The sequence below is a fragment of the Salarias fasciatus genome, chromosome 19 (assembly GCF_902148845.1).
Source record: "Salarias fasciatus chromosome 19, fSalaFa1.1, whole genome shotgun sequence".
NCBI lineage: Eukaryota > Metazoa > Chordata > Actinopteri > Blenniiformes > Blenniidae > Salarias > Salarias fasciatus.
Genome location: NC_043763.1, coordinates 6,716,020 through 6,731,620, shown reverse-complemented (window position 1 = coordinate 6,731,620; position 15,601 = coordinate 6,716,020). Strand labels below are relative to the sequence as shown.

General features: G+C 45.0%; 1 protein-coding gene across 1 annotated transcript in view; it reads left to right on the top strand.

Moving 5' to 3' along the window:
- The window catches only part of arid1b (AT-rich interactive domain 1B), a 203,333-nt gene that overhangs the window by 144,622 nt on the left and 43,110 nt on the right, over positions 1–15,601 (top strand). The window contains 1 exon segment of the mRNA XM_030117633.1: positions 14,346–14,423. Coding sequence (XP_029973493.1) covers positions 14,346–14,423 — 78 coding nt within the window.

Genomic DNA, 15,601 nt, shown 5'->3' with positions numbered 1-15,601 from the left:
GAGCTGTCACCAGGTTTGTTGTTCGGCGAGCTGTGTTTCAGTTTTAAGCCGTTCATGTGACCCAGAGAATAAAGGTGAAAACATCTTTGCTTAAAAGCCGGCCTTTTCCTTTTTTCCTGATTTTTCTTTTTTCTTTTTCTTTTTTTTTTTTCTCGCTCCTCTCTCATCTCCAACCCACTGTATAATCCATCCAAATCAATTTTCATTCTGCCAGTTTGGACGGAGGATGAAGCTGAGAGCACACTGCAGCACAAGACCAAATAATATCAATCCCGCCTGTCTAGACTTTGATATCTCTGGTCCATTTGAAATCATACTTCACGCCGCCCAAGATTATTACAGCGTAGTGCCGCCGAGCACTTCATGGAATATGCCTCGTTCATTGTCTTCACGCAGGTTTTGTCCTTGCATAGTGGAGATTTGTTAAGCCTTTGATCGCAGCGTTGGAGAAATGTGTCCCCACACTGCGGTGGAATTTTAATAAGGGGCCGTTTCCCTCCTACCTGTAGATCGCGCCGGCATTTATGTCCAGACGGCATTTCCTCTCCACTCTGAGTGCTAATGAATTGAGACTGACTGGTGGTGGAGGGCCTCCCGTCTGATTTGTAGCCTTATCGAAGATATGGCAGGCCAAACAAGACACCAACAGGATTATCAGACAATGCACGGTGTATCTGTCTGTCTCCTGAGGCCACAGCGGAGCACATAACCATTTAGATAAACACCCGGCATTAGAAACGAGTGCCGATTTGATTTGCCTCCAACACGCGTGTGTGTTTGTGTGTGTGTGTGTACGTGTGTGCGAGTGCGTGCGCGGCTGCCCGTCATCCCGCCACCTCTCCCCCCCGACTGAGTGGCTGACCGGCGTGTCGGCGCGTCTCAGACCCGTCAGTCACTCTGACGAGGCGGGGCAAAATGTCTTGAGTGAGATCCTGACGCCAGCTCCTCCTCCTCCTCCTCCTCCTCCTCCTCCTCCTCTTCCTCCTCCTCCCCCCCCCCCTCGCAGCCGCTTACCGCAGTGATTGACACTAATGAAAAACTGGGACAGTGGTTTTCCTGCCGTTCGTGCCAAGAATCATGACGAGAATCCGGAATGAGGCGGCAGAGATGGGAAGCGAAACCGATTGCTGGGACGTGATTAATAAGAAAATATTTAAAAATATTCCCCATGCCAAATAAATGGTGATAAAGCGTGGAGCAGTGAGTAACATCTGGCATGTTTTAGCGGCTGTACTACAATCAGTTTGAATTAGATCAAGGAGCAGCCAGCCTCAGAGAGACACAGGAGAACTAATGTGGTTAGCGCACATCTGATTACTAACGCTCCGCTTTCGAACACTTCATCACAAGTTAGGACACTTTAGTTAATGTTGTCGTTTTAGTTCGGTACAAGTCAGTGAGGAGAGAAGGGAGCGAGGGTGGGAGCGAGCCGGCACGCACTGTTTATGTGTGTGTGTGTGTGTGTGTGTGTGTGTGTGTGTGTGTGTGTGTGGTCTCGTGTCAGATGTGTATCTTGAGCACGCTGGCACTTCTGTGGCCATTAAAAGAAAATTCTTTATTATTTGAACCAGTTGTGTAAATCACGGTGTCCTCTAAGTAAACAAAATAAGACAAACATTAATAGCCTAATTAATTAGTGTGAAAAACTTATCTGCAGTAGTTTGAGCTGCAGTCAAGAAGAAGTCAAAACAAAACATATCTTGTGGCCGTGCTGCACGCTGGTCCATTAAGGCGACTGTCAGTGGAGGAATTAGACTTGCAGGCTTTTCCGAAATAGGCTTTGCGAGTCAACTGTTGTCAAACCATTAAAAATACGTGCCCTTGATGTATTAGTGTGATCTTGGTTTTTTTTTTCTAATGTTTTGGAATTATTGTGCAAGTCACAAGAGGGGAGCTTTTATATGGCTGTTCTGCTTCCTTAATGATCCATCTCAGAGCTGCGCCGGTCGGCCGTAACATTATGACCACCGGCAGATGAAGTCGATAACTCTGATCACTTCTTTTCCTTGGCATCTGTGAGTTAGTGAGATGAGAAGGACCACGTGGCCACAAGATTTTCACATCCACATCTCCGAAGCTGCAGCTCTTGCTGGATGCTATTGTTCTGCGAGTCTCTACCAGAACTGGTCCAGGGGGGCAGAAGGCTCATAGGCAGCTGATCCGTCCAGTCCAATCTGATCCGACAGACTGGAGCTGAAACTCCTACACAAGTTCATGCCAGTTCTTATAGGAAGGTATCAAAGTACAAGACGTGAATTAATTAAAACAATTAATCCAACTTTTTTTTTTTTCTGATTATTCACACAATTTCTGAATTGTATTTAATGCACAAAATTAGAAATTCTGGTTCCTTTGACTGAAGTGGACGACAGAACAGCTCTGATGACTCCTCTGAAGATGATATAACACAGGTGTGATTCACTAATTATGACTTCGGTGATAGTTCAGTTTGACAATGTTGTAGTTTTTTTCTAACAACCATCTGGCAACTTTTTAATGCCGTTTATTTTTATGCATTTGATTACTAGTTTGAGCACATGGTAGAAGTAGAAATCTAGAAGGAATCATGTCAAAATAAGCATTTATTGAGTAAATACACAATATTTGTCATGTAGTCTTGATGTTTTAGCGTCCAGGTCTTTCTGTATGGTGTTTGTGTGTTCTTCCTGTGTGTGAGTTTTCCCCTACAGTCCAAAAACATGCATGTGAAGTCAACTGACAATCACACATTTCCTTATTTGTAAATGTGTGATTTATTCCTCTGATAACTAAATGCTGTCGCGTTGTACATTTAAATGCACGTAAACATTCCACCTGTTACACTTTAACTTCAACATCATAGTCGGTATTTTAGATATTATACTGCACTGCCTGTTTTTATTTACCTTTAAAAGGTCATTATTTGTGTTTTTGCTTTCATGCAGATGTTATGTTGAGCAGATATTCTTGATTTGACTTCAATACACGCAGGACAGAATAAAATGACTTCGACTAGATGGTGGCAGTGCTTTCACCATGAGCTTCAGTTTGTGCAGGATAAACATTAACTGCTAGTATTAGGATCTAGATGCCATTTTTAAAGTTCTGAATAATTATACCTATCTATAGACAATGCATTTTGAGTATTTATTGTTTTCTTATGTTTTTTGAGACTCAAAATTATAATAGTTCTTTTAATATCCATGTTTTTGCCAACCATTCGCACATGACAACACATAAAAAAGGTTACATTTCACAACCTGTAGTTGTAAAGGAGTGGGCTCGGCATGTATTTATACTACATGTGAGGTTTTCACCAGCGAGCTCCAGCCTGTTTCGTCTTGCAATTCCGGTTTCTACCACTAGGTGGTGCAGTGAGTCACTCTTTTCAGTCCGAGAACATATGGCTCACAAAGTGTCTCTCTTCAATCAGTAAATAACTATTTGTCTGTATTTGTGAGAATGGCACTGTCATTCCAAGTTGTGCGTGTGTGTATTCATACACACGGGTGTGTGTGTGTGTGTGTGTGTGTGTGGCGTGTGTGTACTCATACAGTCGGGTGTGTGTGTGGTGTGTGTTTGCCCGTCAGCGGTCAGGCTCTCTCTACGGAGTGATGCGACACGTCACATGGATGAGCACACATGTTACCCTTGACAGCGGTCAGACGGGAGCAATTTCATTATGTCATCCTTTCACCTGGCTGTCAAACACACACACACACACACACACACACACACACACACACACACACACACACACACACACACACACACAGAAAGAGAGGAACACCGCAGAACACCTACACCTATAAAAACTTTATTTCATGGTTTGACACGTTGCATATATTGTTGTCCATATAAATCACTCCCGTATATATATGCCTGGCCTGCATGAGTGGCAGCGTTCTCCGGGTGTGTGTGGGAAAGAGGGGAAAGTGGGAAAACGGCGGGACTGACAGATTGCTAGCCTATCATACACCCATACACTCGCACAAATCTATCTTGTCTGAGCTCCACAGCATGCCTGTGATTCCCTCGTCTCCTCACTTCTCTTCTTCCTCCCTCTCACCCGCTCCCTCCCTCCCTCCCTCTTTCTCTGTCTCTCCATGAAGCAAATCCAATACACTGTAACATTATCCGGGCCTCGCCTTGCTATTTGGATTCTCTCCCGGAGCCAAAAAGGCACACACAGGGCCAAATTGATTTTCCTGTTGCGCTAGATTTGTGACAGTCGAGCAGAAATCACATTGCTCAACCGCCAACCTTCTCCTCCCTCCCTCTTCCTCCACCTTGTATGCGCGCGCGCATACACACACGCACGCGCGCGCGCGCACACACACACACACACACACACACACACACCTCCTTCCTCCCAGTGTCTCTGAAGCAATTCAGAGCATCCTCAGAATATTTTTCTCCTTCCATGAGACATCGGGGACGAGGCAGGCAGACATTTGTCTCTCATCCGGATGGATGGGGTGGAGGAACGGGAGCGCCGGCGCCGGCGCCTCCATCACAGACCGCAAGCCGAGCGAGGCTGAGAAAGTTCACCAAACTGTCCTGAAGTTCGCGTCATACCCGGCCGCCACGGGGTGCAGCGGAGTTTGAGGCGGAGTTGGATTTCTCCGCGGACGATCGCAGTGTTTCCTGCTTTTGACAAGTGGTCTCCGATCTGTCGCCCCGCCAGTATGGCGTCACTTCCTCTCAGCCGCAGCACGGCTGTCACTTCTCCCCGAGAACGAGCCGAAGACATTTCCATTACCGGGCCGAACCCGAGACGTGTTAAATCAAACAGCCCTGCTTGGATCGCCGCTGCTGATAGGATGCGCACGATAAGGCTCCACCAGGGACGATCCCTCCGCAAAACCTCAGCGCCGACTGAGTTTACTGTGAGAAAACACGTCACTCTTCTGAGTCGACGCGCATCTGAGGAGGAGTCGAAGTCACCCGAGCAGCAGGCTGTCGTTCGTTCACGTCCTGGACCGAGTTGTCTCGCCGTGTTCATGCTGGTTCAAAGTTTGAATCAAATCAACTGTGGGAATAATATGATATTAAGTCTAATTTCCCCCCATTCAAGCTTTGTTTTGTTAAAATACGAGACCTTTCTTCTTTTTTTTTTTCAATCCACTCAGACAACAAGTAGTAATTTTAATGCCTGCGTCACCATGGCGATCTTTGTGTTTGCTTCTGACTGATTCCAAGTAAACTGCTCATTTTCACATCTCCGCGTCCGCTGATATTTCCATCCGTGTGCACGTGTGCGCGTGCATGCGTGCGTGTGTTTACGCGTTTGTTTCTGTGGGCCCGGCCGCCTTTTGAAGGCCAATCGGCGCCATTTTTCTCACATTGTGCGGCTCCTAATTGACACGGAGCTCCTCCACACTCCTGCCTGGCCCTGCTGCTGATGGAGATCACACAATCCTCCTCTCTCTCTCTCTCTCTCTAGTTTTCTTTCCTCGTTTTCTCTCTCTATCACAGCCCTCTGAGGTCCAGTTAACAGTGTCTGCCTGCTTCCCCGCTTCCTCTCCTCCTCCTCCTCCTCCTCCTCCTCCTCTCCCATCTTTCCTCACCCCCTCCCAAGTTTTCTTTCTTTCTTTCTTTTTTTTTTTTTTTTTTCCTCTAAAGAGGTGATTGGAGCTCGCGGGCGAGCGCTCGGGAGAGTTTAAGCTGTTTATCTGCGCTCCGCTTCAAGAGCTTCCGGGGCCCAGAAAAGGACAAAGAGGTCAGGGCAAGTGGAAGAGAGAGAGGGTAAGGAGGGATAGATGGAAGGTGGGAGAGAAGGCCAGACCTGTCCAGTTGCTTCGCTCGGGGGTTCCTTCCCGGCCGATCCTCCTCAAACTGCTCTCTATCTGCTCTTGTCCTCTCTCTCATCCCCACAGGCTCGCAGTCAGTTTGTTTTGTTTTCAAACTGTAATTATGGTAATGAGCTCCACAGATGCACTGTAAATCCCAATAAGTTCTGAAATATTAAAGCAAATTATTTAGCTGGATGCTCAGACACACAAATAATTTCATTATATGCTATCAGAGAGCAGAGGAAGGGAAATATGTACTAAAGTACAGCTGCTATTATATTGCTACAGTTGTACCGAATTACAAGTCATAATAATAACAGACTTAAGAAACGGTTCAAGTTCTCAATAATACAACAAATAGATATTTTATCCACTTACAGTACACATGAAGCTGACTTAGTGTCAGAAAAGAACACTTTTATGTTAACAATGCTTCATTTTCCAGTCTGTTTCTTACTTTAAACTTATTTGATGTCAGATAGCTCTGTGGTTTTTCTGTATGATTATATAACGCTGATACAGTCTCAGTCTTTACAGAAAGAGCCCAAAAGACTGAATTTGATGTGAAATAACTTTTTGGACATTTATTTGACTCAGATCAAGAAGTAACAGATGAGGAAACCCATCCATGCATCATAAAAACAGTGTATTTTTTATTTCATAGGGACTTTGAAATGAAGCCCCTCTTCAGTGATATTCAGCTTTAAATTGTTCTTTTCTTAATTCAATGTAGTTTGGAACAACAGAAAAAAGAAGAAGACACAAAATCAGGAATGTGAAATGTTCAGATTAGCAGAATTTCAAAGAAAACATGAAGTTCATCACCTCACTCGGTGAGTTGCTTTGAGCGTTGGGTCTGCAGCGGAAGAAGAACCTGAATATGGTGGCGCTCCTTCCTTCGCCTCGGTGGGGTCATTCCTTGTTCAGCGCCTGAAGGGAAACAGAGACGACTTCGGATCGGATTTGCATGCTCTGAAACGTGGCCATTTTTTTTTTTTTTTTTTTTTCACGAGAGGAACGTCAGCAAACAACTTCCCCGACGACGGAGACAACAAACGACTTCAGCTGTAAAATATCGGACCCGAAAAGTCGCCTCGGGGATGTTCAACCAAAACTCCAGTTTTTTTTTCTTTCTCTCTCCTCCTCTGCTTGTGGTGAAAGTTATTCCAAGAAGGCAGCGGTGGAGGGCTGGTGGGGTGGGGAGTTTTGCAGGGGGGTGGGTAAAGCATTGGGGTGAGGAGGAGTGTGTGTGTGTGTGTGTGTGTGTGAGTGTGTGTAGCCGGGCGAGTTTTCTAGTCACACCACTCCCTGAGAGGCTGCGTGGTGGGAACACCGCCTCTGGCTGTCCCTGTCCCTCTCTCTTTCTCTCATTATTTTTATCGTCCTCGCTTTCTCTTATGTTTCCCTCTTGTGCCCCCCCCCCCATCATCATCATCCCCACCCTCTTTCTAACCCCCCCATCTCTGTTTGTCTCTGCTTTCTGTGCTCAGAGCGTTGCTGTGGTACAGGCCTCCCACCGAGGAACAAGGCTGAATTTTCCATCCGCATTTCTGCCTGTGTTCCTCCCCTCTTATTTCTCCACATCTCTCCTCCAGCTCTTTTTCTTCACTCCTCTCCTCCTTTTTTTTATTTTTTTATTTTTTTTTTCCCCTCCTTTAAGCCCATCAACATCCACCCCTTCCCTCCGCCGCCGTCCGCCCCGCTCATTTCCCTCTTTCCCCCCACATTCCTCTGTCTTCTCGCCTCCTCCCGATGGCTGCTCGTGTTTCGAAGTGAAACAGCAAAATGCCCTCCCCGCAGGCGTCGTATTCACAAAGAACACCGTCGGCCAAAACAGAGAGGGAGGGATGGAGGGGGAAAAAAAAAAAAAAAAAAAAAAAAACAGCACCTGCTTGCTGCGTTAGCCATTTAGAGCAATCCCATTCTAACTCTGTCCGACTGGAAAACCCTAACCGGAGCACAGTGTGCAATTATTCTCCCTCCCCAACACCTATTTTCTTGCTTTCTCTCTCTCTCTCTCTCTCTCTCTCTCTCTCCCCCGCATCCAGCTCGCTGTTTTTTAGCTTAAGCTGCAGTTTTGCTTTACTTACAGTTGCTACTCAGCGTTGGAAGTAATGAGGATCTTGGGAGAGCGCTTGTTTTGCGAGCCACTGCAGGCCCGCGCCGGTCCCCCTACAGGGAGAGTTAACTGGCATTAGCCCCCGGCTTGGAGAGGCATTGACTCGCACCCATTGAGATCCAAACCACCATTATTGGAGCCCGCTGTTTATCTGCCTCTTCTCCCCTAAAGATACAGCAAATAGGGGATATTACCTTGCTCTGTGTGTGTGTGTGTGTGTGTGTGTGTGTGTGTGTGTGTGTGTGTGTGTGTGCGTGTGTGTGTGCATGTGTTGGGTGTTGCAGGTGTGTGTGTGTGTGCATTTATAGCCTCGGGGTTGTATTAAGAGACGGTGCTGAAGCAGCCCTTTCTCTGTATTCTCTGCCAGTCTATTAGCGCTCGCCACAGTTACCTCACTTTAGCAAAAATGGCCCTTCCTGCTCAAGGGGGTCTCTATTTGTGAAAACAGTTTGGAATCGGTGTGTGTGTGTGTGTGTGTGTGTGTGTGTGTGTGTGTGTGTGTGTGTGTGTGTGTGTGTGTAAGGTAAGCAGAGACATTCACGCGCGCGTGCGTGTGCGTATGCATGCAAACACACCTCGGCGAGCCCGCAGACGCCCGTCTGCCAACACACGCCCACACGTGTCTTTCATCAGCAATTAATAAAAGTCTCCTCGCTGGATCTCGGCCCGACTCCTTCCTCATCAACGTGACGCGCGGCCGCGCCGCTAACACGGCTGCTCCCCGGCTGCTTAATATTTCCAGGGCCCTGAAACAAAACAGAAATATGGCCACGAGTGCTCTCCCTCAGCTTTGAACTTCAGCTGCGTTTGCGTCTGAAACCCTGATGAAAAAAAGCTTCAAAGACCACACTCCCGCTCTTCAAAGGAGACTCAGGGTTGCCTCGACAGTCCTTGTGGAAGAAAAAATTTCAAAATGCGTATTGGCTTTTTAGCGAGGAGCATTATCTCCAAAAACGCAATGAACTCTCATTACTTTTTTGGCCCTGCCGCCGTGTATCATGAGGAAAGAGTAGAAAATGGATCTGTTTGCTAAGTGGCTTTTTACAAAGAGGAAATTGCAGTTATTTGACTCTGCGGCTGGGATCTGAAAAGCGTTCCCGTTCCAGGTTTCCTTCAGTCTCTGCGCAGCAGGTCCCTGTCTTTTCTGGAAACCGCCTGCGTGAGGTCTATAAAGCCTGACAGGTGAATGTTAAGGTCAAACATTTGAGCGGGGGATGCTCAGATGTCTCCTGGAGGTCAAAGAAAAAAAGAGGAAAAATCCAGACGTCACGTCTAATTCTTCAGCCCGTTTCCTTACGGCTCAACACGCAGCTTCCTCTGCAACGAACTAGACTTTAAACGATTCTGATATTATGAGATATTGTTGGCAAGTGCTTGGATTCATGAAGAGTATAAAGCTGTTTTTTCTCAACCCAGTTCGACGCTTGCAAATAGAAATATGTGGCAATCTTGATTTATAGTCTGCAGCTGTCATACCTGCCAAAACTTTTAACCAAAATATTCTAAATAACTGGACTTTTCATAGAGTTTATACAGTTGTGTGTTGTTTTTGTTCACAACTGGCTGTTTCTAATGGTGGAAAAGCACATCAGGAAAATATCATAACTCTTAAAGAGCCCAGTTTACCAAAACGGTTCAAGTGAAAACCCGCACAGACATTCGTCCATCTACTCCATAGTGGCAAAAAACTCACCGTCAAGCACATACATGGAAGCACACATAACTTATTGAGGCTGAAAAGAAGATGCAAGAATAGTGATGAATATTTCAGCACCAGCTGCGTTACACTTAAAAGCACTCAAAGTGGTGCAAATAACATTTAAACAATGACAAAGCGAGAAACGTATCAAATCATATGTAACGAGTTAAAAGCATAAAATTGAATTAAGAATGAAAATATCACACATTTATTTAGGAGAAACGGCCGGAGCGTAAATGGATTCTGCGATAGCGGCGCAGAAAGACACATATCGCCTCGTTACAAGCGGGCAAGACGGGACTTACGTAAATACAGAGTGACAACAGCAAGAGGATGATGACCTGAATAGTGGAGGCATTTCCATAGCGTTTATTTGTTTTAGATGTTTGCGGGGGGAAAGGTATACCGTCAGCTCGTGCTGACATTTAGCGCTCTCCTCTCTCAGCGGCACGCCGAGGAGAACCACACGTCAAAGATCCAGCCCATGAATTATTAATGGTGTGGATTAAAAGTGCCAGTACTCACCGTGGAGCCTGTTTGTTTTATTTGGACGTAATTATTTAATGGCACCTTGTTAAAAATTATAGCGGAGAGAAGAGAGGAGAGGAGAGGAGAGGAGAGGAGAGGAGAGGAGCCAGGGAGGAGAGGAGAGAATGTGAGAAGAGGCTTTGTTTGTAATTGGTGGTGAAATAATTACAAAGTTTACTTGTTGATGGGAGAGACAGAACGGAGTGGCCGGGTCACCGCCGTGCCGAGCTATACTACGACTTATCTCTTATTTCTCTGCATCACCTGTTTCTGCACACACACACACACACACACAAACACACACACACATACACACACACACACACACACACACACACACACACACACACACACACACACACACACACACACACACACACACAAACAAACGCATGTGTCTGTGCATTAATTTTATCCATGCTGACAGTTAGCATGGCTGTGTGGGGAGAGTAGCGGAGCATGGAGGGCACCGTTCGCTGTTTCTACCTTCACATTGGCACACACACACACACACACACACACACACACACACACACACACACACACACACACACACACACACACACAGAGCCAGCTCCTGCCACAACCACTCTGCCATCCAAGCAAACAGAGTCTGACAGCAAAGCTGGTGCCTGGCATGCATCCCTGCACACACACACACACACACACACACAGACACACACACACACACACACAGCTCTCGCTAGCCTTTATCATAGGGTCAGCTTCCACCAGTTTAAGGGTTCAATAAGCTCCTGCTCGCGTTCTTCATCCCCGCTGCCATCCCTCTAAAACCTGCGCGGCAGCGGAATCGCTCCCTCTGGCAACAAGTGGCCGTGACCGTTTACAAGACGCTCCGGGGTAAACATTCACTACATAAACCGCACAGTGGAGGGAGCGCTAATAGACACACTGGAGCAGAACACATGGCAGATTAGAGGGAACGTTTTCCTGCGCACAGTTGCACGCATGCCTTTGCACATTGAACGGTATCATGAATACGACCTATTTAAAGCTTCCTGCTTTTCCCACTTTCAGGCTTTGCCCGTGTTTCTTATTATGCCTGACATTTCTGAAGGAAATGTAGTTTTCAGGCTGCATTTGACTGAAAATTGTTGCGTGATGCTTTGCTGGTTTGGACTTTGCATAAAAACAGCTTTTTGCACAGAGATCAGCCTGTTTTTGATTAAAAAAAACCTGCTTATATTTTATATTTCTATCCTTTTGTAGGTTTTGATATGCCCACTTTTAAGAGCATCCAGTGTTAAAATGAGTAACTTCAGTAGTGACCCCTCTACAAATAGATATCATTTACCATGCATGGGCCAAATAACCACATACGATCACTCCAGCTTGCTCTTGTTTCATCAAAACTGAGCATTATAGGTTAAAAACAATGACTTAATTCACAGTTGGTGATTAGAATTAGGCAGTAAAGCCTTTTGAAGACATTTAGTGAAAATTTTATCAGTTTTATTACACAGAAATAACATTTAGGTGAGTTTTCTTCAAAGCAGCTCTAAGAAGCCTCTCGAAAAATTTCAGATAAATCCAGAATATAACGGCAATCAGCACTCTGTTACATATAAAAACTATGTAATAATGTAAGAAATGACCTGCAGGAGCACTCAATCTGCTCTCACAAGGTTCAAGCCGTCGTGAGGCGTTTCTGCACTTTACAACTTTCACTCGTTCTCGCACTGACGGCGCATAAAAGCACATAGCCGGTGTTATCTCAGAGTTTCTTCAATGTTAGCATATACTCACGTTTCCCATTCCCTCCTGCAACAAGGTGACAGACTAACTAATCGAATATTCTCTCTTTGAAGCGGCGCCGCTGGGTCTATTCATGTGTGAGGCGGGGGGCCTGAGCGAGCGTGCACACCGACGCTCCCGCTCATGTGCCTTTGTGTTCCTCCGTGCGTTCCTCACTCTTCCCGAGTGTGTTTATTTACACTTGTTTGTGCAGTTGCTTTTTACGTGCGCGCGCACGTGTGCGCGCGCCGGGCTGCGAGTGGGCGGCGACAGTGGATGGAAATGTTGTTTATGCAGTTTTATGCAAAGCAATTATGTTGACTTAATTGGGTTTGTTTATGTGGAGAGTGTGTCACCTCCAGTCATGTATTAACGCCGCCGTGGACAGACACATCACACACACACACACACACACACACACACACTCTGAGCAGCACTCGTTTTACAGAGTGACTGAATAATGTGAAGTGTTTCCGCTATAATAAGAGATTTATATTCAGTGTGACTTTTAAGGATACTGTAACAACAAAATGTGTTAATACAGCACTCTGAACTGTACTTCACAATGGATAATCATCAATAAACAGCTACTATTGGTGGGCGTTATTATTCCCAGAGGCAGGGTGCGAGAAAAGAGAAGAAATCAGGACAAGAAAAGGAGGAAAAAACTGGATTTTAAACCTGATTAAACAAACTGGATATAATGTAAACATGATGAGGGTAATTGCAATCAGAAAATCAATCAGTACCGTTGTTTTCATAGCTTCAGTCAAACCTCCCATGGAGGCCCGGTAGGGGTGGGGTGGGGGGGGGGGGGGGGGGGGGGGGGGGGGGGGTCAGGGGAACGCCTTTTCCTAGCACAGTGTTCCTAGCACGACTCTTTACCTTTTAACTTTTGAGAAACCATTAAAAAAACTGTTAAATGGTGACTTAAACTAATATTTAGTCCTCTAAAATCTATTGAACTGTGAAATAAGCCCTTGTGAAAAAGCAGAGTGGTACAATTCCATCAATTTTTAATTACATTATGAAGAATTCTAAAGAAATTCAACAAAGAAACATCTAAGAAGCAGGACAAGAGTGCTGATTGGTTATTGATGTTGTTGTTTGAGGTTCAAAGTGAGGAGTATTTTGTATGTTTTCACTTTAAATGTCTGGAACTATAGCCTTAAGTAAACCATTCATTCATGTTTTCAATGGATCTCAGTGGCTATTACCATCAATACCCTGTAATGTGTATAAATAAAGGAAGTTTCTCAACCAAAAATTGGTGTGAAAAATAAGGAATCTGCAACATTAACGTTGAAAACCTACATTTCCCATGCTGTAAATATAGTTTCACAGAAAAAACATATACTCAGACCAGAGGGGGGAATATCCCACATAGGAAAGGGTTATTTTCTTTGCTGTGCCAAATTGTGTACCAGTGTTCCCACTTGTGGGAATCAAGCAGCTGATTTGATAAAAAGGACTGATTCTTTGTCTCTGCATGAATATCATAATTTAGAACTTCAGTTATTTATGGGGTTAATTTGGAATTGTTTCATCTCATACTTGGTTCAGATCTGCTTAAATTGGCCTTCATCCTCCCATTACCTGTGAAACAAATAATCGAGTCAGTCTTTTGAAAAACACAATAAAATGTAATTTATATGGAATAAAAATTTGTTTGAAACTACATAGTGCAGATATTTAAAAAACACACACACTTGTATGCCCCTCTCTTTTTTGACTGTGCCTTGAATTCAAAGATAAAAGGTTAATTTGGCATCTCTCCCCCTTCCTGTGGGCCAAATCAATCCACCATAGTCTCCGTCTGCCATTGTCCTAATCAGACCCTCAACTCGCTATTGGATTTCAATGGAACAGGCGCAGCCCGAAGACCTGCACAACCACCTAATCAATGCCCCTCAAATGGCTCTGCTCCTCTATAGGGGATCGCTCTGCTTTTAATGCTTACACAGGGAAGTGGCACGAGGGCCGATGACTTGATATGTCCCCTGGAAGTGCATTTGTCATTTAGCTAATAGTGAATCACAAACAGCTTCATGTATGGTAATTGTGCTGAGCTCTCCGCGTGCCTGTAAAGGCTAAATTTGGCATCAGACCCTCTCACCGGATCAATCGATGCTCGGGGAACAAAGGCAGGGCTGCCTCAGTCAGAAACGAGAAAGAAAGAAACCTTCAGCTTCATACTGATCCCTCTTTGTTTTTCTTTCATCAATCAAAAGGCAGGAAAAGTTTTTGAACCAGGTAAACTTTAGTGTCATTGAAGGGGAAACAAAAGCGGTCCTTCGAGGCGTAATTGTTACATCAGTCTGTGCATTATTCCTTAATATTCAGACATGAGCCACTTCTCCGCTGACCTCACTCTGAAATCAAACGAAACGTGGTCTCGTAACATGAAAGCTTTTGTTATAAATACACCGCTGTGGCTCTGAAGCATCGTCTTTGGCTCTGTCTCACGCAGGCTCGGCCTTGGCCCCGCAGAGCTCTGGAAACGGACCAGATGGATCAATCACGCGCTCACCTATGGCTCCGGAGAGAGGTACGTCTGCGTGTGTTCCGCACCGGAAAGCATTTGGTGTTTGGCCTCGTCTGGCGGCGAACAAAGAAGATTGCAGGTCTCGGAGGGCTGCTGGAGGATTAGCGGAACGCCGTGTACTGATGTGTATTTACATGTACAGTACACACACACACACACACGGCGCCGTATGCGTCGGGTCTTCTCAGGGCATGTGTGCTTGTTAAAAAAACAATCTCATAAGCTTACTTACAGTTTCCATAAACAATGCACATCATACGTTTCTGTCTGATTGGATCCACATCTGAACTTGTGCGCTGTGGAAACAGTTTTCTTTATGTTTCACACCAGCCGGAGCTGCCTGTAGATTAAAGACCGTAACAAAGCCAAGGCAGAAATAGTATGTTGGCAAAGCTCAGACAGATTTTCTGAAGCAGTGCGAGGACTTAGGGATGTTTGCGCCAAGATGTAAACAAGCTATTTGGCTTGTTCGAATGCATAAAATGACTTCACTTACACCTGTGTGGCAGAGTCTGTGAAGAAGCCTTTTAAAAATACACCCACATTGTTCAGACTCGCTCGTGTGATTTTCGGAGGAGGCCTGTGGGGGATTTCTTCACGAGGAGGGACTAAGTGTGTTCCCTCCTTATAGCAATCACAGCTACTTCACCTGCAGACCAGATGAAACTCCTTTTAAAAAGAAAGACTAAAGCTGATTGGAGCAGGAATGCATAGTCTATTAAAAAAGAAAGAGAGAAAGAAAACAGTTATGAATTTGCGCAGTCGCTTCATTTGTTTTTATCCCTTAAAATTGCATTCATATCTTTAAATGTCTATGTTTAAATGCTTTGCTTCATGTCCTTTGTATCATACTTTCTCCTTGAAACATACAATCACAAATGCATGCTGGGGAAAAAAAAATCACACCCTCTCTTTGCTCTGATTAAATATTTCTTTAAAACGAGAACAAAATGCTCAATATTATTACAAAATGCAACCGTCAAACTAGTAATAAACTTTATTCTTCATTTATTTTTGCAAAAAGACATTTAATTGTTCGTGTTTGGTGGTTAGAGCACCTCAGTGTGTGAATGTGATGAACAAGGTGAAGTGCTGAGGGGACTGCTCAAGTGCTGGAGCAGCGCTAAAGAAGTGAAATCTTTTCTTTTTTTTTTTTTTTTTTAGCATTTTCAGTAGTTTTC